This window comes from Protopterus annectens, chromosome 11.part0 (genome assembly GCF_019279795.1).
Source record: "Protopterus annectens isolate FY-2018-M chromosome 11.part0, PAN1.0, whole genome shotgun sequence".
Classification (NCBI taxonomy): Eukaryota; Metazoa; Chordata; order Ceratodontiformes; family Protopteridae; genus Protopterus; species Protopterus annectens.
The window spans coordinates 542,501,877-542,529,755 of NC_056745.1; the positions used below are offsets into that span (position 1 = coordinate 542,501,877).

General features: G+C 43.1%; 1 protein-coding gene across 1 annotated transcript in view; it reads right to left on the reverse strand.

The window, feature by feature from the left end:
• The window catches only part of CAND1 (cullin associated and neddylation dissociated 1), a 2,253,229-nt gene that overhangs the window by 1,410,837 nt on the left and 814,513 nt on the right, over window positions 1-27,879 (reverse strand). The window contains exon 9 of the mRNA XM_044088050.1: window positions 576-717. Coding sequence (XP_043943985.1) covers window positions 576-717 — 142 coding nt within the window. The remainder of the gene's footprint in view (window positions 1-575; window positions 718-27,879) is intronic.

Here is a 27,879-nt window from a genome sequence, read left to right on the forward strand (position 1 = left end):
AAGGGGAGAGCCAAGCTATCCAAAATGCTCTCATTGCTGGGATGCTGGTGAGGGAATACAGCTTCTTTTGTGGCTGCCTCAATGAAACGAACCTCCATGGACAGCTTTCAACTCAGCCTTGGGGCGAATCTCCAAAGCAGAGGAACAAACGAGGCTTGACAGCCAGTACAAAAAGAAATAATAAAATTCTGTAGAAAGAAAAATGTGACCTATGCAAATGGCAATAAAAGAACTGACAGGCTAGGGAGATAGACGCACTTATGTACTCAGCACATATCACAATGTATACAAACAGTGGCCATCTATGCCTTAGGGCACAAAACCTGCCAGACAAAAAAAAAAAAAATCACATTGTGACTGGTGAAAATGAACACAATCATAAAACTCATTCAAGGACAGCTCCTTTGGATTTTACTGGTTTTGGTTATGTATTTGCAAGACAGAATCATATTAATCTATTTTTCCTTTATAAGTCTAGCAAAATGAATCATCCTGGTTAAGTAAATCATGCAAATATACATAACTGCAAATTACAAAATTTTTCAGGACCCTACAAGTCAACATAAATTGCTTACCTGGGACAAGAACTGGAATGTGTTGTGTCAGGGCTCCAGGTAGGACATTAACCAGTTCTGTTAATAAGTTAAAACAGCACTGGCGGGTCTTCACACTCTTTTCTTTCATTTGTTTATGAAGAGCTTTTACTATGCTAGGCACCTGCAACACAGGAATATTTAAACAATCCACATTTATTAACAGTAACTGAAAGCGGGCATTTGAAGATGAATAAAAAGTGATCTTAGAAGTATAAATTTTAGCACTCATTTCTGGCATAAGGGACAAAAGTAAAAGAAACTGTCTCCTTTAATCCCTTCAACAACTGAAGAAATCAAACATTAAATATAGGCGAGTACACCATTTCCTCATTTATATTTTTCTTTCTTATTAAAAACAGAGCACAAAATTTAAATATTGAACACTTAACATTTTATTGTGCTTGGTAACAGTGTGACAACACCTGGTCCATTGACCCTGCCTTCAGGTTATTTATAAATGTGAATAAAATAACACCAAACTGTAAGCATATTACTATTCACTTCACAGTAAACAGAACTCTCTAGCATTAACCACCTGTATTTGACTACAGCTATTAATTACAATAATAAGCAGCTTCTATAGCTGCCACTTTTATCTATGGAATATTTTTACAACATATACAGTGCACACTCAAATTATACATCTCATAGATGAATGGATGTGCTCACATAAGAACACTAAGAAAGTAGAGTAGTGCAAGAACTTATCTTTACAGTAGATATCCTACCAATCACTGTTGCAGTACTTCAAACAGTTGGGTTTTCACCACGGATGTCTGAGGTACTAAAGCTTATACCTTCCTAGAAGCAAACGTCTGGTATATGACCTCAGTTTGCAAGCATAAGAATGCATCAATAGACATACGAGAGTAACTTCTCAGACTATCTCCAAGCCAGCAGCCTGAAGACATCCGAGAGAAAAGCAGTCGGCTAAGAGTAACGAAGTAGGAGGTGAGAGGGCTTCCTTCGGTCGTAGGGTCTGCCCGACATGGTGTTAAGAAGAGGAGAAAAGCCCAGAAAGGGGAAGGAATACTGCAACAGTGATTTCAGTCGGGACATAGTGCAGTTGTGTAAGAACTTAGTGTAACAGTGATCTGTAGGACATCTACTGTCACAGTAAATTCTTACACAACTGCACTATGTCCCGACTGAAATCACTGTTGCAGTATTCCAAAGAGATGGGTGATTCACAAAGCTTAAGGGAACAGAAGGGAAGATGGCTGAGAATGATGAGAATTGTCCACGTGTCCAAAAAGGACTGACCTACACAATGCAGCCCTGGACCTTGAAAAATAATCTATTCTGTAGTGTTTAGTGAAAGTGTGCACAGAAGGTAAAGCAGCAGATTCCAAGATTGTCCTGGGAAGTACCCCTTTGCAGAAGTACAGTACACTTGTATAAAATCTTACCATAACAGTAGATGTCCTTCTCTTCACTGTTGCAGTATTCATAACATTAGGGATCCCCTGCCTAGGGCAGCCAGACATCTGGCCAGTATACCAAAGCTTTAGTTTGCTTTAAGGTATACTGTACATTACATGTATGCTCCTTGCGTAGACGCAGGGCATAAAAGGGGACGTCTGGGCGTACCATCCTCAGAACAGAAAGTCCAAGCAGGAACGACAGTCCAAGGAAAATCCAAAAGTAACCAATACATTCAGAAGACAGATGGATCAGGGGGAGGAGGGAGGGAGTGAATACTGCAACACTGAAGAGGAGGACATCTACCATTATGTCAAGATTTTACACAACTGTAATATGTCCTTCCACTTCACTGTTGCAGTATTTATGACAGTAAGGGAAGTGACAAAGCTCGGGAAGAAACCTGGGAGGAGGAAGGATCATTAGAGCTCTCTAGGAAGCCATGAAGGATGGCCTTAGCAAAAACACCTCTAGCTATGGAAATTCCATCCAACTTTGTAGTGCTTCATAAAAGTATGCACAGAAGTCCAGGTAGCTGTCTCAAGAATAGTTAGTATCCAATCTCCTTGAAAAAAGGCACCAGAAGCCGCCACAGATCTAGTAAAACGAGTCTTAATAGAATAAGGAAGGTTCTTACCATGAAAAAAATAAAAAAAAAGAAATAGCTTTTGAGATCCAAGAAGTAACAGTCTGCTTGGATACAGCTAATCCCAAGGACCTGAAATGAAAGGAAACTGACAGCTGATCTGCCTTATCTGGTAGACTGTCTCATCCAAGTAGCACCCCTGGAAGACCTCAACAAAACCATGCAAACCACTATGGAGTGCTCTCAGAAGGTAAGTCTCTTACTAAATGTCCAAAAATTCTAACTATGTCCTGCTACAAGAGTCGCCTTATTAGGGGCAAAACTAGACTCTCGGCAACAGAAGTTGTCCTTCCCTCAATACTTCACACATCACCACAGCCAGAGAACGTTATGTATGTGTGCATATGTACACACACACACATATACGTGTAAAATACATACATACATATATATATATATATATATATATATATATACACACACACACACATACACACACACAATCCACACACAATCCTCATTCTATCTGGACAGGCTTCTTAGCTCAATCTGGAACTTCCATACCCGTTGCAAGAGAAAAAATTGGTTTGCCTTCCTAAACCTATGAAACCATCCAGTGTAAAACCGGAGATGACCGTGAATATCAGTAGTGAGAAAGGCTCTTTCTCCCTGTACTCCTACTAAGAAATAAAACAGGGGAGTTAATGGACTGGTGTAAGGACTATTCAGAGACCAATTTCATTAGGATACATTGGCATAGTTGAACCTTGTGAAAAAGTAATAGGATGCCTTGCATATCAAGTCCTGAAAATGAGGCTTAAAGGGAAGGATGTGTGCCAAAGAAGACTAGTGTCCACCTAAACCAGCCAGATAAAAAGGACAGGCAAGCTTGTCATCCATACAGTTCAAGACCCAACAGAGAAGACCAGAAACCCATAAGAATCTACATAAGCCTGTGCCTTCATGTATACCAACTCCAAGAGTGCTACATCTATGGAACATCTTCCTTACGCTGAGGTACTATAATCTTACAGTTGGTACATAACAGTATAAAAGGCATGAGGAGCACAGTCCAACTTCCCCATACCAGTGTGCTGCACCTCTGCAAAGAAATTTTTGAGCTATATTCACTGCTGTCTATTTTACAATTAGTTCACAGCTTCCTGGTTCAATTTTTTTTTCACTGTTGGAACACATGCACTGTAAAGTCTACTCATGTACCCTCAAGATGCACCAAGAAGGCAGACACATGCACACTGACAATGAGAGAACTATGACAAACCAGGCCTCTCCAGTGACGTACAGTGATAAAGACACAATTATGGCCCAGACAATCTGGGTTTAATTAACAGCTTCAATGACTGATAAAGCAGAAAGAAGGGATGGGGTGGTAGTGATGTGGACCACTCCCACAATGATTCCCGGTGGAGACTGGGGATGTTATATAGTGGAAGCCAAGGTCCAAAGTGATGGTGGAAGGGTGGACATGGCCGAGCTGCATGCCTGCTCTTATCATAGGTGAGGGGGTGGGGTGGGAGGGTTGGTTAGGTAGGTCACAGAAAAAAAAACAGTTTGATAATTAACAGCACGAACTCCAGACGTCCTTAGGATCCACAATGTTCATGGCAGAAAAATAATATTAGTCAAGGGGTGAACTGGTACAGCCAGCAGTGTATGTACAACACAGGGTTGGCTGTCTGAATGAAGGCAAGGGAACCAAAAATAGTACAGCAAAAGTCAAAAACATCTGAAAAAGATGAAAGACTCACACAAGCTCACTGACTTGAGATCGAGACATGTGTGTCACTATAAACAGCAACATCTCTTCAATTCAGTAGAATTTATCCAATAAATGGAAGGCTTCATAGTGATCTCACCGACATCCAAAACCTTTGTCAGAATGCCCCTCAGGATAAGGGTATCTAAAAGGAACAGAAGGCTGCCAGGGTGTGGATTTGATGGGAAAGAAAGGGTGGCATAGCCTGCCATTTTCTTTGACTAAGCCTGGGAGGCTCTTCCTTTTTATCTTTGGAAAAACCTGCCACAGTTTCTTGAAAGGCTGCTCTCCTGACTTCTGTTTGAATGCTTTTTTCTATAAAATGTTCCTGGACTGTATTGGGGTATTTCATAAGTAGGTACTAGGTTATTGGCCCAAGGGCCTATGTAAGCCAACAAGGTTCCCTGGCTTATGCCACGCAAGAAAATTATTTTCCTGTGCCACTGTCGAGCAGACGCACAGAAGTGATCCCCAGGTTGTATTTCCTATTTCCCATCCACTCAAGACTTTTCTTGAAGAGTGCTAATGAAGAACTTTGGTTGACATAGATGGGTAGCCTGTTGCAGAGTATGGGAAGTCTCTGGGACAGGAATCTATCCCTCCAGCTTGTCCTGTTTATTCCGGTGACAAGGTTTAGGTCCCTAGAGAGTGTAGCTCGGAGGGATTGGGATTTCTTTAGGTGTAACATGTCCAACAGCTCTGGGTTTGACATAGCTTTATATGTTAGGCAGAGATCACCTCGGAGTAGGCGATATGCTACGGAGTATAGCTGGAGTTTTTTGAGGAGGTCAGTGCAGGGCATTTGTTTGAGGCCAGTAATCCTCTTTGTGAGGTACTTCTGTGGCCTTTCCAGCTGCTGCAGATGTCTTGTGAGGTACATTCCAAAAGGGGCATTGTACTCTATAATGGGTCTGAGTGTCGAGAAGAGGGGAACAATGACCTCTTTTCCTGAATGAGAACCCTTTTATGATGAGGTGTGCCACGTAGAAGGACTTCCTGACTACTGTGGCGATGTGACTATCAAAGGAGAGACTACTGTCCACCTGTGAACCAAGTTCTCTTATCACGCATTCGGTGTTAAGTAGATTGCTGCCTATGTGGTAGTTCATGGTTACAAAGTTTTTGCCAAAGGGGATGACACTGCATTTTTTGGCAGTGAACTTGAGGCCATGGCTCTGACACCAGGCATCTGTCTCAGCGAGGCCCTTCTGTAGGATCTCCACATCATTTAGGGACTTTACTATGGCTCCTAGTTTGCAGTCATCTGCGAAATTCGTTAGCCTGTACTTCAGAGAAGTAGATACCAAACAGGAGAGGTCCCAGGATGGAACCCTGTTGTACTCCACTTGTCATTGCTTTGAGGTCAGATTTGGAGTCTACAACTTTTACAGTGTGGGTTCTGTCAGTAAGCCAGTTGGCAACCCATCTTGTAACGTAGGAATTTATACCTAGTTTAGTGAGTTTAGCTATAATTCCAGAATGGGGGATGGTGTCGAAAGCCTTGGCAAGGTCAAGATAGGCTGTGTGAACCACGTAACCCTCATCTACGTCTTTGGTGACTGCCTCAAAGTAGTCGATCAGGTTCAGAAGGCATGATCTGCCTTTCACAAACTCGAACTGGGTGGGATCCAGAGTTTGGAGGTTACCAATGTCTTGGTATACGAGTTCCATGATGAAACGTTCCATGGCCTTGCAGACCAGGCTCGTCAGGCTAATAGATCAATAGTTCCCAGGATCAGTGGTGGCTCCCCCTTTGTGGAGTGGGATAACTGTTGCTGTGTGCCATTTAGTGGGCACAAAGCCTGATGCGAAGCTATTACTGAACATGGTGCTTAAGTGGGGAGCCAGTTCGTTCTGAAGTTCGTGTAAAACGCAACCTGGGATGTTGTCTGGTCCCATGGATGCTGTGTTTTTGCCTTTCAAGAGTGCAGCTTTTACCTGCGTAGTTGTGATTACAGGGACTCTGCATTCTTCCTGTATAGATATGGGCCCTTTAGGGGGGTGAGAGGGGAATAAAGTTAACACTAAACCTATCTGCCAGGATGTTGGCAATATCAGTTGGTTCTGTAATTTTCTTGCCTTTGTGATGTAACTCAGAGCAGATCTGGGTGCTGCCATCGAGATTCTTGACATAGCTATAGAATGCTTTGTGGTTGTCCTTGTTGTTGTGTTGATCTTATAAGGGACCTCAGCTTCTTACTGAGGCTGACAAGGGAGCTCCTCCACTCATGGGATTTTACTCTCTTTTGCAACAGTTTCTTCCTTCTGTTGTACAGTTTGTTTATGGCAGGGGACCACCAGATTGGCTTCCTTTTTTTTTTTGGAGGATAGCGTCTTGGTTCGTTTTGGGATAGCACGATCCATGCACTGATGTAAGTGCTTACAGAGTGCATTTGTGTAGGATTCAGCAGTTGTAACTGTACTGTCCATCTGCATGGGTGTCATGAAGTTCACCACTTCTGTCTTAAGAAGCCTGAAGTTGGCTTTGGAGAAATTTTTTACTGTGGTTTCCTTAATGGGGGGGGTGGGGGTTGGATGTGGATATCAAGAGTGATTAGCTTATGGTCGGATCGGACCAACGAGGAGTTGACTTCAGATGTGGAACACCAGTCACTCATGTTGGTAATGACTAGGTCTAGGATATTGTTGCCCCTGGTGGGGTATGGATAAGTTGATCCAGGGCATTGGAGCTTATGAGATCCAGAAAGCGTTCAGCTAAGGAGTTGGTACACGAGTAGTTTTCCCGGTTAATGGTGGGGTAGTTGAAGTCGCCCATTATTAGGATGTTTGGTTGAACCCGAATATTTTCCAGTACATCAAGAAAAGAGTGGGAATCCTGGGCCATGGTGGGGGATCTGTAGCAAGCTACAATTTGCTTTGCAGTTTTGCCCAGAGTTAGTTGCACTTGGATAACCTCGGATGCATTATGCTGAGCAACTAGCCTGGAGGTGTGGATATCCTTAATGAATATGGACACCTCCGTCTTTGGTGTTTCGGTCCAAGTTACATGGCCGAAAAGTACAGTTGTGTACCTACCATAAATGTAGAAGTTCGAGTGTATTCACTGTTGCAGTCATTACAACTGGTTTATCCTGCTGGCAGGCTACCCGTAGTTGGCCCAAGTTCCAAAGTCTGGGTCCGGCGTCAATTGCTGTCACCTCCTCCCTGACGTCAGTGCGCCAGGGGTATAAAAGATGCATCAGACGCCATTTTCTTCAGTTTTTCTTGCCCCAGATGTCAAGTGCCCCTAAAAAGGTAGGCTAAATTATGCCAGTAAGGATGCAACACAAAAAACTTTTCCTTCATCTAGAAGCAAATACACCACATAGGTTGTATAGAATAGAGAAGTACAGATAAGTCCCAGCAAGGAAAAGTGGGATGGAGGGAGGGTAACCTGGACTGCAACAGTGAATACACTCTAACATCGACATTTATGGTAGGTACACAACTGTACTATGTACATCGTGTTTCACTGTTGCAGTCATTACAATTGGGTTGAATCCCAAAGCTAAAGTAGGGAGGCTGGTGCTAAATAGGATTAGGAGAGGCTATCAGGCCCTGCAGAACTGCAGTGGCAAAGCCTGCCCTGGATTTAGAGTAGAGAGATAAGTGATAGTGCTTAGTAAAAGTATGCACTGAACTCCAAGTTGCAGCCTTCAAGATGTCTTTGGTTGGTACTCATCTGAGGAAGCCTGCTGAAGTGGCTGCTGCTCTGGTTGAATGTGGCCTAATGCCCTTAGGCACTGATTTGCCATGCTGTGGATAGCAGAAATGAATGCAGTGGCCTATCCACTTAGAAATAGTCTGTTTGGAGATGGGCTTTCCTTGTGATCCTGCAGCATATGCCACTAGAAGTTGTTCAGTCTTCCTGAAAGCTTTGGTTCTGTCCAAGCAGAAGCGTAGCTGCCTGTGAATGTCCAAAGAATGCAAGAGTCTCTCACCCTTATTCTGTGGGTTTGGATAAAAGGTAGGTAAATGAATTGTTTAGTTAAGGGCCACACTGGACACTACCTTAGGCATAAATGTAGGGTTTGTCCTTAGAAAAACTCTGTCAGGATGGAAAATGCTAAAAGGTTCCACAGCCATGAGTGCCTGTAACTCAGATTCGTCTAGCGGAAGTTATTGCTAGGAGCAGAGCTGTTTTCCAGGATAAGAATTTTATATCAGCTGCAGAGGCAGGCTCAAATGGAGGCAGTGTGAGTTTTTCCAAGACAAAAATGAAAACACTAGCAGCAGAGTAACCAACCAGGCAATAACCAAATCAGGTGCAATAATACACCAAACCAACAAAATAGTGCATATAGTCCAACTCTGTTATTACAGTCCAGTACCAGAGCAGCAAAGCAATAAACTGGTGCAAGTCTTGAGGTGAAAAAGATCCACAAATTTATTAAAATGGTAAGCGCTTTCGCATTAGAGCTTCTTCAGACCAGATGCAAATAAAATAGACCAGCATAATATATACACATCACATGAATGCCCTATCCAATCAATAGCACTGCTAGTAAAAAATAAAATAGTAATAAACAATCAAAAAATGATTCAATTAAATACTTAGAAAGTGCAATCCCAACAGTTCAGGTAACTGCAGAACCAGGCATACTGAACAAAGACAAACAGAAAAAGTAAAACTGCTTAACTATAAACACACATTGTAGATACTAACTATATAGGATGAAAATGCACCCGTTTCTCTAAAGGAAAATAAAGATATATAAAACAAATGACAAAAAAAAAAAAATATATATATATATATATATATATATATATATATATAAACAAAGATGTACATACATACAAAAAACTTTCATTTACATAATCTCCTTTTCTTTAAAAAAGGTTTAATAAGAGGCCCTTTCATTTAGGCCTTTTCCTCTATCAGCACGGAGAGTGATAATCCAGCAGGGGAATTACACCCCAATCAAACTTTAAAGAAAATGTGGGGGAAGGCCGAGAGTCACTTATTTTTAATATTTCATCACATGAATTGACCTCAGAGGAACATATTCTATGCAAGGGTCTGAATTTTATACCCTCTTTCACGAGTAAAATGTCTGATACCATTTTAGACTTGAAAGTCTTTTGTAGGAATGTTATGTTGCAATTCATTTATGGTGACTCCAGTTCAACATCTGGTCTCAATAGTGAAGCTGTTCCTCACTATAATCTGAGGAAGCCTAGTAGCTTTGTTCCCAGTAATCATCCCTTGGTAGAAGCATACCTTAAACTTACTGAAGAAAATATTTACCAGTTTTATGACAATCGCGTTAGTTTTAAAAAACAACCCCTTAGACACATCCTTACATATAAGGAGAGGATGGCTTTGAATGAATTGCAAAATAGTTCTATTGTAATTCGTCCAGCAGATAAAGGTGGGCTTACAGCTGTAATGGACAAATCTTTCTATTGCCAATCCATGCGTTTAATGTTAAGTGATGATAGTTTTTATGACAGGATTTTAACTGAGGATGTACACCGGATTATTGCACATGTGGGGAGTAACATCACAGATGTTTTTTCCTCCCATCTTATTACTGAGGAGTTATTCTCCTTTATGAAAGCAACCAACCCTTTGATTCCGTTAATACAGGGTTTGCCCAAGATTCATAAACACCCCACTAACCCAACCCATGAGACCCATTGTAGCTGGAGGGGGGTGGGTTACAGAACCATTGTCCCTGTATGTAGAGAAGTTTTTTGCGGCTGGTGATTAGTTTGAATCATACAGTTTTGAGGGATTCAAAAAATAGAAGTTATGTTCTTACCATAACGTTCCATGTTAGTTGTCTTCTTCTTGCCTTCTTCTTGCTGGATGGGTTCGGAGCCGACCTCGGCTCCGACTCGGCCACTCTAAAAGCTCGAGAGTTGGTTCCACCGGCTCGAGGCTCCCCTTATATCCCACAATGCTAGGCGTGAGGTACCTCAGATCTCGTTTGTAAGCTAGATCCAGCTTATAATAGTAACAGAATAACTATAAACAAAGTCCACCTCTATAAACCAGGGAGAAGAGAAGGGTGACCTACATCCTGATCCAGGAAAATATGCACAGCAGCATATACCTAAAGAGGTGGTAGAAAGAGAGGTCACAATCAAAACTCCTCTAGGTCTGTCCAGGCCAGGGGGAAGGAGGGTGGGACGCAAGAAGAAGGCGAGAAGAAGACAACTAACATGGAACGTTATGATAAGAACATAACTTCTATATGTTAAGTTGTCTATCTCGCCTTCATTCTTGCTGGATGGAACCGCGTCCCTAGCACCTTGTCCCGGGTGGCCTAACGGAACAGACTCTTGAGAACAGTGGAACCAAAGTTAGCTCTATGCCTAGAAGCTAAATCCAACTTATAATGAGAAATGAAAGTGTGAGGAGTAGCCCAAGTAGCCGCTGCACAAATGGTGTCAATAGGCAGTCTGTCCTGGAAGGCTATAGAAGTAGCCAAAGCTCTGGTAGAATGGGCTTTAGGTTTGTTAGGCAGCTTTTGGTGCCTAATTTCATAAACAAGGGAAATCAGAGATGTTAGCCATCTAGATAATGATACCTTTGAAACTGAAAGTCCCTTTCTGCCTTCTGCATAAGAGACAAACAGCTGGTCAGATTTTCTGAATTGTTTGGTTCTATCCAAATAGTACCTTAACTGACGATGAACATCTAAGCCAATGCAATTTTTGTTCAGACCTGTTAGAATATTCTGGAAAAAACACAGGAAGGTCAATGCTTTGATTTAGGTTAGACGCCGAGGCTATCTTAGGTAAAAAAGACGGGTTGGTTCGTAAAGATACCCTGTCCTTATGGAACAACAGATAAGGAGGTCGACAGCTGAGTGCATGAAGTTCTGAAACTCTTCTAGCTGAAGTAATAGCTACCACAAAGAGTGTGGTATATATACATGATAGCAATTTTAAAGAACAGGAGGCTGCAGGTTCGAAAGGGGAAAGAATCAAAGAACTAAGAACTAAATTTAGGTCCCAAGGAGGAGGAGGATTTCTTATAGGAGGTCTGAGTAGAAAAACTCCCTTCAAAAAGGCTTTGCAAAGCTTGTGGGACATTATGGCAGACTCTGAAATGCCCACATGAAAGTTAGAAATAGCTGCCAATTGAACTTTAAGAGTAGAAGGAGATGAACCTGCATGGAAGAGTTCAGCTAGAAAATCAAGGACCATTTGGATGGAAGCAGTGAAAGGATCTATGTCCCTTCCTTGAGCCCAATAGGCGAAACGTTTCCACTTACTCAAATAAATCTTTCGAGTGGAAGATTTATGGGAAGCTATCAAAATATCTCGGACAGAGTGAGATATTTGAGGAAGCCTGGCTAAGGTTGGAATTGGAGGAACCAAGCAGTGAGGTTCAGAGAGGACAGGGAGCGATGAAACTGACCCGACTGATGGATCAAAAGATCTGGAACTAGGTCCAGATGCCAAGGTCGCTCAAACAGAAAATGATGTAGAAAGGGGAACCAAACCTGTCGAGGCCAGTAAGGAGCAATGAGGATCAACGAGGCCTTCTGAGCGATAGCTTTCTGTATCACTTGAGAGATTAGTGGGAAGGGAGGAAATGCATACAGAAGTCCCCGGGGCCAAACTTGGACTAGAGCGTCTCTGCTGGGCTGGCCTGGTAAAGGGAATAGGGTGAAATAATCTCTGCACTTGCTGTTCTGGGGAGTAGCAAAAAGGTCGCAGCAAGGCTGACCCCACTTGAGAAAAATTTATCTCACAACAGAGTCTTTCAGAGACCACTCGTGAGGCATGAGGATAGCTCTGCTCAACTTGTCCGCGATTTGATTGGACTTCCCGGGGATGTGCGTTGCTATCAGAAACCGCTGAGAAGAAATCGCCCAATTGCCACAGTCTGAGTGCTTCTCGACACAGGGGGTAGGACCTGGTTCTGCCTTGTTTGTTGATATACCACACTACAGACATACTGTCCGTCTGGATTGCTATCGTTCCCAAGGGAAGAGAGTCTTGAAGGGCTTGCAACGCTAAAAGCACTGCTCTCATCTCCAGAACTTTTATGTGCAAGTGGCATTCGTTTGGTTGCCATGTGCCCTGGGCAGTTCTGCCCTGATAATGCCCCCCCCCCCACCCAATCAGGGAGGCGTCCGTTGTCAGAGTAGCAACCGGAGGGGAAGGGACAAAGGGTCTTCCCAATAAGAGCTGAGGGGAAGACATCCACCACAGAAGATGATTTCTGCATGTTTGCGTAATCATGATGGTGTGGGACATCGGAAGTTGCTGGTATGACCATTGCGTGAAGAGCATCCATTGAAGGATTCTCATGTGGAATCTGGCTAATGGAAGCAGAGGTATGGCAGCCGCCATAATCCCCAACACTTTCAGAACTAACCTGGCTTTGATTCTGTTGCTGCTGAAGAGGAGCGAGACCAGTTTGTGTATGTCTGTTATTCTCTGATCTGTTAGTCTCGCAGACATGTTGACTGTGTCTAGATTTGCGCCTATGAAGGTAATAGTACGACAAGGCGACAAAACAGACTTTTCGCAATTTACTGAAATGCCTAAATTTTGACAAATGTGAAAGGTGTAGTCCCTGGCCAACAGAAGAAGATGCTTGGTGGGAGCTGTGAGGAGCCAGTCGTCCAAATATGGAAACACCTGGAATCCTTGGCGTCTCAGGTGAGAAGCTACCACTGCCATGCATTTGGTAAACACCCGGGGGGCAGTGGTGAGACCAAAGGGCAGGGCCCTGAATTGAAAATGACTGGTTCCCAGCCTGAAGCGGAGGAATCTTCTGGAGCGTCTGTTCATTTTTATGTGATAGTACGCATCCTGAAGGTCTATAGAGCACATCCAGTTTCCCTTTCCCAATAGGGAAGGATGGACTGCAGCGTGACCATCCGAAATCTTGTTTTCTTGACTGACTTGTTCAAGATACTGAGATCCAAAATTGATCTCCAGTCCCCTGTTTTCTTTGGAACTAAAAAGAACCTGGAGTAGATTCCGGATCCTTGCTGGTCTGCTGGAACTGGCTGAATTGCTCTTTTTGCAAGCAGCTTTGAAATTTCCAAAGCTGCAAGATCCCTTTAAGCGGGTGGAACATCTGGAAGGGATTTTTTTGATTGGTTTGGAATGCGAACGAAGGGAATGGAATAGCCTTCGGAAATGATGGATTGTACCCATTTGTCTTGAGTCAGGGATAGCCAGGCTTCTGGATACAGTGACAATCTTCCCCCGACTGCCTCCGAAGGTGGGCAGTCGGGCAACACCTCAGGGATGCTGGAAGGGCTTATCAGAGAAGGCTTCTCGATTGCCCTGGTTCTGGACCCCTGCCTCTAGGGCGGCGTCTACCATTGTTGTTCCCCGCTGCCTCTGGCGGGGAACCGACTCTGTGCGTCAGGCGAAGTCCCTTGAGATTGTTTGCAGAACCACATTTTCCCACTTTTCTGGCCTTTGGGGTAAGGCCTAGAAGGAGTAGAAAAACGGACTCAGACGGCAGAAAGAGTCTTGCCATCTGTCTCGCACCTAGTCAAGGTTTCTTTCACTTGAGGACCAAAAAGAGATGATCCATCAAACGGGGAATTAGTGAATGACGTTTTAAAGGGGTCCGCAAAGTTGCATAGCCGCATCCAGGCATGCCTGCGTAAGGCCACACCTGTCCCTGCGGCCCTGCTCGCTCCATCAGCCGCATAAGAGAGGAGGCGCATGGAGGAGTTAGCTATGGAGTTCAGGGTAGCCAGCTGAGTGTTCATCTTGTCTTGAAAACCCGTAGCCGTAGGATCCTTCAACATGTCACTCGCTTCTTTGACCAAGTCTCTTTGAAGACGAGTAAAATGGCATAGGTAGTTCAGCGAACGCATAGCAAAGGTCGCTGGCGAGAACATCCGCTTCCCGTGCCTGTCCATAGACCTAGATTCTTTGTTAGGGGGATGAACAGGCACTGAAGGATCAGCTAGTTCCTTCTTGGTGGCAGCAGCTACCACCATAGCATCCACAGAAACACCTTTTGTGAGAAATTGCTTGTCAGTTGGTGCTGTTATAAATTTGGAAGGTCTCCTGGGGGTAGGGTCCACTGAATCAGGAGCCGTCCAGGCCTTCTTTGCAACCACTTGCATGAGGGGATCAAAGGGGGGGGACACCCAGGAGGTGGAAGGGCGAGAGCCAAACGCCTCAAGATACACAGATTCATCCTCCGAAGGGTTGAGGGCTGGCCAATTTCCCCTCTGTTTCAGGATCTCTAGAATGTCTGCGAAAGAGACATCTTCAGAAGGGGAACGTGGGGAACCCTCGGAATCATCTAAATCTGTGTCAGAGGTGACAGACTCAGGTGAGTCTATGTGCTTCCTCTTACACTTTCTCTTCCTAGGGGGCTCCCCTGCCAATTCAGGGGAGGCCTCGGAAGAGGATGAGATCCCCACAGGGGATTCTTGAGGAGCTGGCTCTCTGCGGTCTGGGATGAGGGAGTGAGTCGACATAACCAAAGGCACCGAAGAGGGAGGGGCGGACGGAGCCGACTGTGGAGTCGAACAAGGTTCCAACACACTCCGCATGACCTCGAATGCACCCCTGTCCGGCAGAGCCAGAGGTCCCCGCTCCGAGAAGCTGAGAACCTCCCTCGGCACAGACAGAGATGGCTCTGAGGCCGATGTCGGAGCCGAACTCACCAGCGCCGAAGCACAGAGAGGGAGAGGGGGGTTGGACAAGGGTCCGATGCCACTCACCCCCTCGGAGCCGACGAGGGAAGCCCGGCGCCGAGATTCTTCAAAGGAAGAAATCGGAGCCGCAGCGGAGCCGAAGACAATTGTATCGGCTCCGGCGCTACCACAGTCTCGGTCCGAGGCGCCCGGCTCCGAGCTCAAAGGAGTCGGAGAAGGAATATTTATTGGAACAAGTTGAGGCGTCGACTGATGAGTCGGACTCTGGAGCATTTGGGCCAGTGCCTCGGACTTCAAAAGTCTACTCACTACCCTCTGGAGGTCGTGATCTGAGAGCCTCGATGACCTGGAGGAGTGAGATCTGTGGCTCTGTTCAGACAGCAGGGGAGACGCTGGAGCCGAATGAACGGAGCCAAGGGACGGTGACCTCGATCTCTTTCTAGATGTCGGCTCCGATGGTCTGATCGGAGCCGACTCAGGAATCTCTAATGCCTCGGCTCGGGCCGGAGCCGAGGAAACCACAGATACTGCAGTCAAAGACTCATCGGCTCCAGCCGGAGCCGATGAAGCAGTAGGCCGAAGCCTTAGGCCTCGACTCTGAAGCTGGAGCCGAGGTCTTGGAAGCCTTAGAAGGTTTCCCCGATGACACAGAAAGGGAACCTTCAGGCTTAATTAAACCCCTCAAAATGAGTTTATTTTTTCTCTCCTGCAGGACTCTAGGGCTGAAGCCATGGCATACAGCACAAGAGTCCTGCAGGTGTAAAGGTCCCAGGCAATACACACAAGAAGTGTGACCGTCTGTCAGAGACATTTTCTGACAGCACGAGTCACACTTCTTGAAGCCTGAGACCTTTGTATCCTTGGACATACTCAAGGAACCGAAGTGTAATCACACACACAGATTACACTGATAGGGGTTCAAAGGCAATTATTTAAACTAAAGGTAAGTGAAGTTAAAACTCCCTAATCAAACACATACACACCCTAAGGATAGGGAAGGAAGGGCCCGAAGGCCTTAGGGAAAGAACTATAAGTTCTTTAGAAAAAAGGGGGGCTGGATAAAAGGTAGAAGGGAATATATCCACTACACTAAGGGGAAAGAAAAATACACTAAGCTAGCTTAAGTCTAAAGAATTTAAACTAGTCTAACTTTCACTAACCTGGAGCCGGTAGAAAACACACCTCGATCGCTGTAGCGGCAAACGAGATCTGAGGTAACTCACGCCTAGCATTGTGGGATATAAGGGGAGCCTCGAGCCGGTGGAACCAACTCTCGAGCTTTTAGAGTGGCCGAGTCGGAGCCGAGGTCGGCTCCGAACCCATCCAGCAAGAATGAAGGCGAGATAGACAACTTAACATCAGTTTTTATTAGACTTGTGAGTCTATCAAGGATGTTCATGATGTTAGTGAGATTATTTTTGTTACCTTTGATGTTCAGTTGTTTTTTACTATGATTCCTAATGAACTGGGTATTTATCACTACATAGTGACTATTCTTTGAAACATACATTTGGTTTGTTTCTTTTTAGAGACTACTTGAGAATAACGTGTTTATCTTTGGTGAAGGAATGTATTTACAGAAACATGGCGTAGCTATGGGCACTTCATGTGCCAATAGCTACGCCAACATGTTCCTTGCACATTGGAAAATTAATCCGTTATTCCCCCTCTCAGGTTTTAAGGAACATGTGTTATTCTAGCGACGTTTCATCAACTATTTGTTTTTGTTATGGAGGGGGTCATCTGATGAATTATTAAAGTTCTTTGATGTTATGAATAATTTGACTGTCTTAAGTTTAGCTATAGTTGGTCATATACACGTATTGAGTTTTTGGATTTATATATTGAGAAGTTGAATGAACACACAATTAATACAGGCATTTATCGTAAAGCATGCCATAGGAATGCTTTCCATTTTAGGTCTAGTATGCATCCTGGTTATATTTTTAGGAATCTAATTAGAGGACAGGGTATGAGGGGCCTCGAGGTTAAATCTGTTATTCAATGGTTTTCAGCATGAGATTGTAGACTTGCAGAAGTAGTTGTTAGAGGGTATACCATTAATGAAATTAACAAACAATGGTCTGACCTCATAGATCTATGGTCAACTATAGCACAACCATATTTTGGACCTGTCCTGGAGGCTGGTTGTGCTATTGGTTATAACAAGGATGCAGTGAGTGGCATCAGGATACCTCTGTTCTATACAAGTAATCATAAACAGGTCACTGACCTATTTTTTCAGCACTGGTCCATCCTGCTAGTTGATGAGCAAATTGGTAGGATAGTGGGAGATAGGCCCAGGTTTAGATTTAAGAATCAAACATTTTAAGAGGCTATTATGTTTTGATAGAGATCATTTGAATATGGTTTCTATTATTGGGCATACTGTGGCTTGCGGTACGTGTAACTTTTGTGTATATATCAGCACATCTGACATTTTACTTTAAGGTAAATGCGACCTGTATGACCCCTCATGTTGTTTATCTAGCGAAATGTACAGTATGTAGGTCATTTTATGTTGGGAAAACCAATAGAGTGCTCCGTGAAAGAATGAGGGAGCATATGTATCATATTAGAAAAGGATCTATACATAATGCACTCTCAAAACATGTCTTGGAACAGGGTGAAACTCAGTTTTAGGGTTTTTGAGGTCATTTATCCAAGCATTAGGGTAGGTGATGTCCCAACACATACTGAACATAGAGACACCTGTTGGATTATCACTCTCCGTGCTGACAGAGGAAAAGGCCTCAAGTAAACCTCTATATATATATATATATATATATATATATATATATATATATATATATATATATATATATATATATATATATTTGTTCATAGGTTCATTCTAGGCTATCTGCCCTAGGGCATTTATAAGCCTAGCCAGAGTGTGTTTGGCTTTCGCCACCCATTTTAAATTAATTTTGCTATGCCCTTTTTCGAGGTTAGTATACTGTGCACCTCTGTCTAACAGTGACACAGAAGTGATACCCGGAGTAAACCTACCATCTCCCATCCACTCATCAAGATTCCTCTTGAAGAGAGTCAATGAGGGACTCTGCCTAACCGGGACTGGGATTTTATTCCAGAGTGAAGGGAGCCTCTGGATTATGAATCTGTCCCTCCAATGTTTATATACATTTATATATATATTTTTTTTGTTTATGTCATTTGTTTTTATATATCATTATTTTCCTTTATAGTAACGGGTGCATTTTCATCCTATATAGTTAGTATCTACAATGTGTCTTTATAGTTGAGCAGTTTTACTTTTTCTGTTTGTCTTTGTTCAGTATGCCTGGTTCTGCAGTTACCTGAACTGTTGGGATTGCACTTCCTAAATATTTAATTGAATAATTTGACTGATTGTTATCTTTATTACCAATTTATTTTTTTACTAGCAGTGTTATTGATTGGATAGGGCCATTCATGTGATGTGTATATATTATGCTGGTCTATTTTATTTGTATCTGGTCTGAAGAAGCTCTAATGCAAAAGCACTTACCATTTTAATAAATTTGTGGATATTTTTTACCTCAAGACTTGCATCAGTTTATTGCTTTGCTGCTCTGATACTGGAGTTGGACTATATGCACCATTTTGCTGGTTTGGTGTATTATTGCACCTGATTTGGTTATTGCCTGGTTACTCCGCTGCTAGTGTTTTCAGTTTACTTTATTTGTTATTGGTGCAACGGAGGATTTACCTCTCGGCTTGCTGGCCATACTTTTATTCTTTATTTTTTTTCCAAGACATAGTTGAGGACCCACATGCAGGTATTGGTGCTCTCCTTGGAGGTCTTATGTTTTTGGCCCCTCTGAGGTACTGCCTTAGTAATGGATGAGAAAAAATAGGTGGTTCTGTATTGTAATGAGCTGAAATGGCAGAAGCATGAATTTTAATTGATGAAAAGGAAAGGCCTTTATCCAGCATCTCAGTTAAGTACTGCAAAATCTGAGGGATATTTGGGACAGTCGTGTCAATACCTTGTGCCTGGTTCCAAGCACAGAATCTCTTCCATTTTTCTGCATAAGACTTTCGGGTGCTAGGCCTCCTGGCTTCCAAAATAACATCCATCACTGCTTTAGAGAGAGGTGCGTCTTGAATGGCTACATTATCCGCCACGCTGCCAGGTTCAAGGTCCTGAGTTGGCTGTGCAGTATCTGACTCTCTTGTAGAGTCAGTAAGTGAGGAATTAGAGTCAGTGTCCAAGCTGGGCATTGAGACAAGCTCTTTAGGATTGGGTACCAGTGCTGGCGGGGCCAGTCTGGGGCAATCAAAACAATTTTTGGCTTTTCTTATCTGACCTTGAGGAGTACCTTGGGGAGGAGGCGCAGAGGTGGAAAAGGCATATACTGTTAGGTTTTTCAGCTGAAAGATAGAGCTTCCACTTTCCATGCTTGCTTGTGATGAGGCCTTGTGCAGAATCTCTGTAGTTGGCAGTTGTGAGGAGAGGCAAATAGGTCTATGTCCGGGCATCCTCAGTTCCTTGTTATCATGCTGAAGACTTGTGGATCCAATTTCCACTCATGGGGATCCATTATGTTTCCGCTTAGTTCGTCTGCCAGAGTATTTATCCTTCCTGGCAGGAATTGTGCTTGCAGATGTACTTGGTAAGTCAGTGCTGTGTCCCACAAGTTCATGGCTAGTCTACAGAGGGGGTAGGAATGCGTGCCCCCTGCTTATGTACCACATGACTGTAGTATTGTCCGTCGTTATCAGTAGTTGTCCTGGATGAAGTAGGTCCTTGAAGGCTGTTAGGGCATTCTGAACAGCTAGCATCTCTTTTTGATTGATACGTAGATGCATTTGACTTGCAGACCATGTGCCCTGAATACATCTTCCTGCCATATGGGCCCCCCAGGCATAATCTGATGCATCTGTTGTCAATGTCTGCCTGGCTGTGGGTAGAGTGAATGGCTGTCCCATGTTGAGGTGACAGGCTTTTGCCCACCATCGAAACTCCTGTTGCAGGCATGGAATGAGGGCAATTACTGTTTCCAGGCTGTGGCAATGTTGAGTCCAAACACTTTTTAGATACCATTGAAGCGTCCTCATATGCAGTCTTGCATATGGAATTAGCAGTATGCAGGATGCCATGAAGCCCAAAGCCTGCAGAATTTTTCTTGCAGATAACTGGATCTTTGTTGCCAACATTCTGAAATAAGTAATCAATTGTCTGTGTTTGTCTGGCGTGAGATAAGCCATCTGGGCAGTTGTATTTAAGCTTGCACCCAGGAATATTATCTCGAGAGGATACGAGTTTTGATTTCTTTTCGTTTACTGTGTACCATAGACCCGTTAGTAATCTTTTTACAAACGCCAGATGCTGTAGTAGAATGTCCTTGTTCTCCGCTTGAATAAGGCAGTCATCCAAGTAAGGATATATCTGTATTCCTCTTTGTCTGCAAAATGCAATTACTGGTGCCAGGCATTTTGTAAGGACCCTGGGCGCAATAGATAAGCCAAAGGCCAGTGCAGAGAATTGGTAGTGCACTGAGCCAGCTATAAATCTGAGGTATCTTCTGCATGATTGTCTGATTGGGACATGCAGGTATGCCTCTTTTAGGTCTAAAGTCACAAGCCAAGCCTTCTTCCCCAGCATGGGCAGAAGCTGCTGCAGAGTTAACATTTTGAATTTTGGAATATCCAGGAATGTGTTTAGGTTAGACAAGTCCGGTATTGGTCTCCAGGCTATGTCCTTTTTGGGTACCAAGAATAGCCTTGAGTAAAATCCTTGTCCCTGCTCTTGCTGTGGTACTTGCTGAATGGCTCTCATGTCCATGAAGGGTGAAACTTGTTTTTGTGCCTCTGCCCACTGATTGCGTGGCAGGTCTAGCATACCATTTGGCCTTGGCAGGGTGTGAAAGTGGAACTTGTAGCCTTGAGAAAAGATATTTAAGACCCATTTGTCCTGGGTGATCACATGCCAATTTTGTGAAAAAAGTGCTAGTTTTCCCCTCAAAGGAGCTGCCAGAAGACAAGTGCTTGGTGCTGGCAGGGGGAAGTCATTGAGACTGTTTCCTGTATGGCTGTGATTTTTCCTCTCCGCTTTTGGAGGTAGAAGCACCCCATTGTTTAGACCTGTATGAGCCTTGGGGCTGTGATCTGCCTCTGAAGTGCCTGTATCTGCCTCTTTGTGGCCTGACACTGGAAAGGACCAATTCTTTGTAGGCCAGTTCCTGCTAAATCTGGGAGGCTGTACCTGTAAGAAATCCTTCACTGTTTGCATAGATTTAGCTTTGTCCTCCATTTTCTTTAACACTTCTGCTTTAACACCAAACAAGGTATCATGTTGTAACGGAGCATCTAATAGTTTTGCTTTAACATGATCGGGCAGATTCTGTTCTTTTAACAAAGCATGCCTCCTAATGACAGAACCTGTAACTGCGGCCTTGCAGGAGGCCTCTAGAGAATCAAAACCTCATTGCAAAGTATGTTTTCCCACTTGTTCAGATGGATGCAATAAATCCTGCATTTCTTTATTTTCTGCACATTCTGAATTTGTCAACATTTTCTGTTTAAGCAGTGACATAAGATATTGCTGATATTTAAGCATATGAAACTGACAATTTAAAGCTCTTACAGCCAAGGTAGCAGAAGTATAAAATCCCCCCCCCCCCATCTGTCCAGGGCCCCTTGAATCCCTATCAGAGGGGATAGGGTATTTTGCAGTGGAAGCCTTGACCCCCTTGGGACCCTGAGAAATAGTTTCAATTGTAATGACTGCAACAGTGAAGCATGAACATCATGTGGTATGAGAGTTATAGCCTGGTAGTGCAGGGGTGTTCTCTGGAGCCTCGAACCAAGTCTCAGTCACTGCACAGATATCGATGCTCTCCATTTTAAGGAGTGCCTCGAGTGAATCCATTTTGAGATTTAGACTTCTAGCATCGAGCAGCATTACACTCAGTTTTTGCTTGCCTGTTCCTGTTATGGTGGTGAATTTGTTATTTTAACCTTGCCTAAAAAAGGCACTATAGGGGCAGCAAGAGCCTTAGCCAGTATCCGTAATCCCAGGGACGACAGGTGCAGGCCATCTATGGCAAAGCATCGTGATCTGTCGACCATGTCATCCCAAGCAGACAGATACTGGATCCCCTTAGAATGACACCAGAAGCTTAGCCAATTGTTGAAGTCAATCACTTTGTCCATGTATTGCGGTATCATTCTGGGCGATGGCAGAATGCTACTCAGGGCTAGGGTCATACCTGCCTGGGCTACAAGATCGGTGAGCTCTTCCATGTCTCATGTAGTCCAGGGAGGTACGTCTTAGGTCATTCACACCAACATGGACAATAACAGAGTCATATTTGTACTTGAGTGACCTGAGTGTGTGGGTTATGTGGCGGATCCTGACACCCGAAAGGCAGCTGACAGTAACCTTCTCCTTGTTTAGCCTGGTGAGTGAGACATCAGCGTGCCTGACTATAGAGTCACCTGTGACTAGTGTGTTGGGTATGTTGTTTTGCCTTAATGGCTGTGGTTGAGTGGCACACTGAGTCTGTGGGTTATGTGTCATTTGGGTTGTGTTGGGGGATGGAGGTTGCTTGCGTTTCTGCTTTGGAGGTCTCTGTTGCTTAGACAGATTATTATTGAGAGCCTGTGCGGATTTTCGTGGTGTAGATTTAGTGAGACTATGTGATGAGTGTGGTGTGGTGCAAATGTTTACCTTCACTTCATGACTGTCAAGTTCAGTCTTGGTTGGAGAGAGCTTTACCTCCAGTTTGGCTAGATAAGTGCATCTCTCACAGGTTGTAGTGTCGGGTGGTAGGAGGAGAGGGTTGTCTGTGTACATGAGGCAATTCCTACATTGCCTCAAGATGCCCAGATTCATCAGATAGACAGAAGAGACCAATGGGAGCAGACCCTTGGACATGCCTGAATAAAAAACTATTTTCCTCTAGATAAGTGAGGAAAGTGAGTACAAGTGCTGTTTTTCTCTAAGCAAGTGAGAAAAGTAAGTACAAAAACTGTTTTCCTCTAGGTAATGAGGAAGACTGAGTGCTATACTAATTAGTCGCTTATTTAGAACTTACAAGTTCTGAACAAGTGCTGTGCATGAATAAGCAAATTTAAGTGCTAAAACTAAGAATCTGTATCTGCACTAGATGAGTTACAGGACAGAAACAAGTGCAAATGCAGGCTTTCAAATCAGAAAGTTGAGAGAGATGGAAGAGATTGCCCAAACGGCCAACAACTACAATTTCTGGGCCAGAACCACTCCTTATGTGGTAGACAGGTTACCTAGTGCTTACCACTCCCACTGATAAGCTAGAAGGCTTCCCTCCAACACAAAGGCTTGGGGGGCTCAGAAGCTTACATATAGTCCTGGATACAGCAAATCTGTATCTGGAACACTAGTTACAAGAAAGGCAGGAAACAGGCTTACAGTTTTTTGTTTTTTTTAAACAAAAAAGTAGCAAAAACAGTAGTAAAAATAATTCACATGCAGTGCAAGCTAGCACACTCGAGTTTGTCTTTTCAGCTTTTCCCGGATAGGGGTTGCCACAGCAGAACTCCGGTCCGCTAATGATTGGCAGTCGATTTTTATGGTGCCGAGTTGCCAGCCCGACACCCAACCTTCAGTGAAGGCACGCCCATTTACGCATGTCTTTCGGAGGCCACTCTACCACGGGGAGGACATGCAGACACCACACAGAAGGCACTCCAGCCGAGAATTGAACAGGAGAACCTCTTGCTGTGAGGTAACAACGCTACTGCTGTACTACCCCGGATAAGCTAGCACACAAGTATGTAGCAATATTAGGCCAAACAGTTTAAAAAATGGTAAACCAACACAGCTGAAACGGAGCAGGAAAAACGGTACTTCAAACGACCAAAAATATAAGGAAATTTATTAAAGTTTGTTAAAATAAAGCGCTTTTCACCTGGTTTAATGACACAGACTTCTTCAGACAATTACTTCTAAAAAAGGCTTGCTATATATACACACAGTTACAAGGAGAACCCAATCAACAGGCAAAAAGCAATTAAACAATTAAGCAATGAACTACCACGTACTGTTTAAAAAGGCAGCCACAAATTCATAGCAGCAACAAAAAGTGATGCGTTAGCATTTGTTACTAAAACTATTTTGTCAAAACCACACCTATTAAATTAATATAAATTTGACTTCAGAAAAGCTAAAGACAAAAATGTACTTATATAATATTGACTATAAGAAACAGTAAAAAGTTACAAATGTTTAAACATATTTAAAAGTAATGACATTATAAAAGGCTTAAGTGAATAAAAAACTATGAAACTAAAAAATTAGTAAGCACACAAGCATTTACCAGGATGAAAAGTCTACTAACAATAGACCTGTACAAACAAAGTTGTCATCTACATAAACTCTTGATTTTCAAAATGCTGCTTATTGAGCAGTTTTCATTGAGACCAGGGGCGTTGAAGGCATTAAGTCTAATCTGCCAAAGCAGTTCTAATTCCTCTAATTTAAAACCTGTTGGACCACCTCTTTCACTTGCTATAACCTGGTCGATGACCATGAATTTGAAGGAATGGTTGGGAAAGAGAGAAATATGTTTTGCTAGAGCATCGTCATGTTTGTTTTTTCTAATTGCTTAAGAATGCTTGTAAATGCGGTCTCGGAGACGGCGCTCCGTCTTGCCTACATAAAATACAAGACAACTTACGCAGTGGGCCAGGTAAACCACCATTTTTGAGTTGCAATTGACCCTGTATATTTCAAGTTGTAAGTATAGTCTTCAAGTTTGAACCTGTTAGATTCTGTAATATACTTGCAAAAATTGCAACTTTGACATTTATACATACCCACTACTCTACTCATAGGTCTCTTTTGACACTCAAACAAGTCTTTTAAGTTTTTTGCTCTCCTAAAAATCTGCTATGATGCTTGTGTGCTTACTAATTTTTTAGTTTCTTAGTTTTTTATTCACTTAAGCCTTTTATAATGTCATTACTTTTAAATATGTTTAAACATTTGTAACTTTTTACTGTTTCTTATAGTCAATATTATATAAGTACATTTTTGTCTTTAGCTTTTCTGAAGTCAAAGTTATATTAATTTAATAGGTGTGGTTTTGACAAAATAGTTTTAGTAACAAATGCTAACGCATCACTTTTTGTTGCTGCTACGAATTTGTGGCTGCCTTTTTAAAAAACAGTACGTAGTAGTTCATTGCTTAATTGTTTAATTGCTTTTTGCCTGTTGATTGGGTTCTCCTTGTAACTGTGTGTATATATAGCAAGCCTTTTTTAGAAGTAATTGCCTGAAGAAGTCTGTGTCATTAAACCAGACGAAAAGTGCTTTATTTTAACAAACTTTAATAAATTTCCTTATATTTTTGGTCGCTTGAAGTACCGTTTTTCCTGCTCCGTTTCAGCTGTGTTGGTTTACTAGTTCATGTTTAATTTACTTGTCTTCACAGTTTAAAAAATGCAATTAAATTAAAAAGGACTAAAAGCAAGTGCAGAGAGAGTTTATTAGGTAGAATGTGGTAAAGAGATGGGACTGGGGGAAGTGTCCCAGATCAAATCTACAGTGGGGCAGGCAACTGCAAAAGCCACCAAATTTAAACTACAAACCAAAAATAGGGTGGGTGAATGGGACAAAATAGTTTCAGAGATCTAAGCAACAACTAACAGTACAAACTCTAAAACCTGAAAAATATACTCACCTCTGTATATTTGCAGATAGTCTGGAAGGCAGTCTCTCAGAACACAGGTTCCAGCAATTAAATGCAGGCTGTTATGTACAGGTATAAAGGGATTGAAAAATTGCTTTACCCCTTGAAGCAGTCCCCCCTTCTGTCAATTTCTCTTTAGATAATCAGCATTCGACATGCCAGACAAAACCTCTATCTGGGGGTAGGGGAGTGGGGCAGGATGGGGGGTTTAGTAAGAAATTCAGATTTGACAATTTCAGGTAAACTTTGGGTCTGCAACCATGCAAATGTACAAATGAGTGATCTAGATATTGCAGCCCTTGAGAATGCATCAGCAGCATCACATCAACATCTCATAGGGTCATAGGAGGTTACTATGCTAACAGCGCTAGAGCCCTTACAAGTCTAGTCATATTCATCCCCAGTTGTCCTAATTGGTGGTTAAGTGAGTGAAGGGTGTATGGTAGTTAGACTTCCTCTGTCCAACAGGGACATGGGCACCACCCCAAAAGTGAATTTGCAGTCACCCATCCAGTGTTTGAAGACTGTCAGGGAGGGACTCTGTTTCGCATGAATTGGAAGCTTCTTCCAGAGAAGTGCCAGTCTCTGGGATATGTATCTCTCTCTCCCAGCATGATCTGTTCATGTCAAAGGCTAGGTTAAGATCCCTAGAGTGAGTGACCCTCCTGCAGTTTGATTTACAAATGTGTAGCATTTCCATCAGAGCTGGCTCAGAGAATGTCCTGTAAGCCAGGCCCAGGTCATCCCTTGGCAACTGCAGAAAGAAAACAGTGACAGGGCTTTCAGTCTTTCTGAATAAGACTTTTGTGTACCCTGTAATTTCTTGATGAGAAACCTGTGCGCCTCTCCAATTGTTTCAGGTGTCTGGTGAGGTACATGCAAAAGGGAGTAATGTACTCAAATATAGGTCTGTCGAGGGACAAGTATAACAGAATTATAACATCCTGAGATCTACATGCAGTGCCTTTACTTATAAGATGTGCCACATAAAAGGATTTCCTTACTGCTGTGGATATGTGATAGTCAAAGTTCAGATTGCTACCAACCTCTGTACCCAGATCACAAACCACTAGGTCTACATTTACAGGGGGGGGCACTGTCTTTAATGTAATTAGCATGGATGCATTACCTTTCCCAAAGGGAAAGGTAATGCATTTTTTCCCTTTAGCTTTAATCCTTGGCTATGGGACTAATCATTTGTCTGCGTTAACCCTATCTGCAGTACAAGGAGAAAATTACAGATAGTTAGCTGTCAGGTACCAGGATCTGCCACATAATGTATGCACTCAAATCACTCCAATACAGGTACAAATATGACTGTCATTGTCCATGCTGGAATGAATGACTTGAGACGTACCACCCTCGACTACATGGAGAGACATGAAAGAGTTCTCGGATCATGTAGCCCAGGCAGGTATGACCCTAGCCCTGAGTAGAATCCTGCCATCGCCCAGAATGATACCACAGTACAAGGACAAAATGACTGACTTCAATAACTGGCTAAGTTCATGGTGTCATTCAAAGGGGATCCAGTATCTGTCTGCCTGGGACGACATGATCGACAAACCATGATGCTTTGCAAGAGATGGTTTGCACCCGTCACCCCAGGATTCAGGTTACTGGCTAAGGTTCTTGCCACCCCTATAGTGCCTTTTTTAGGCAAGGTTCAAAGGACAAACCTACCACTGTAACGGGTACAAGCAAGCAAAATCTGAAGGTAATGATACTCTATGCTGAAAGTCTAAACCTCAAGATGCACTCTCTCGAGGCTCTCCTAAAAATGGAGAACATATATCTGTGCACCAACTGAGATCTGGTTCAAAGCTCCAGACAGCAACCCTGCAATACCAGGCTACAACTCATACCACACTTTCCAGCCACCTAACCAGGACCAAAACAATAAAGGAGGAGTGTCCATATTCACCAAGGATATTCACACCTCCAGGCTGGTTGCCCAACACAATGCATCAAATTCTCCAGGTGCAACTAACACTAGGTAAGACGCAATACAAATTGTAGCTTGCTACATATCCTCTACCATGCCCCAAGACTCTCACTACACCTTTCTAAACATACTGGAAAATACTAAGATACAACCAAACACCCTAATACTGGGTGATTTCAACTACCCTGCCATCTACTGGAAAAACTACTCCTGTACCAACACCTTTGCTCAACGGTTCTTGGAACCCATAAATTCCAATGCTCTAGAGCAACT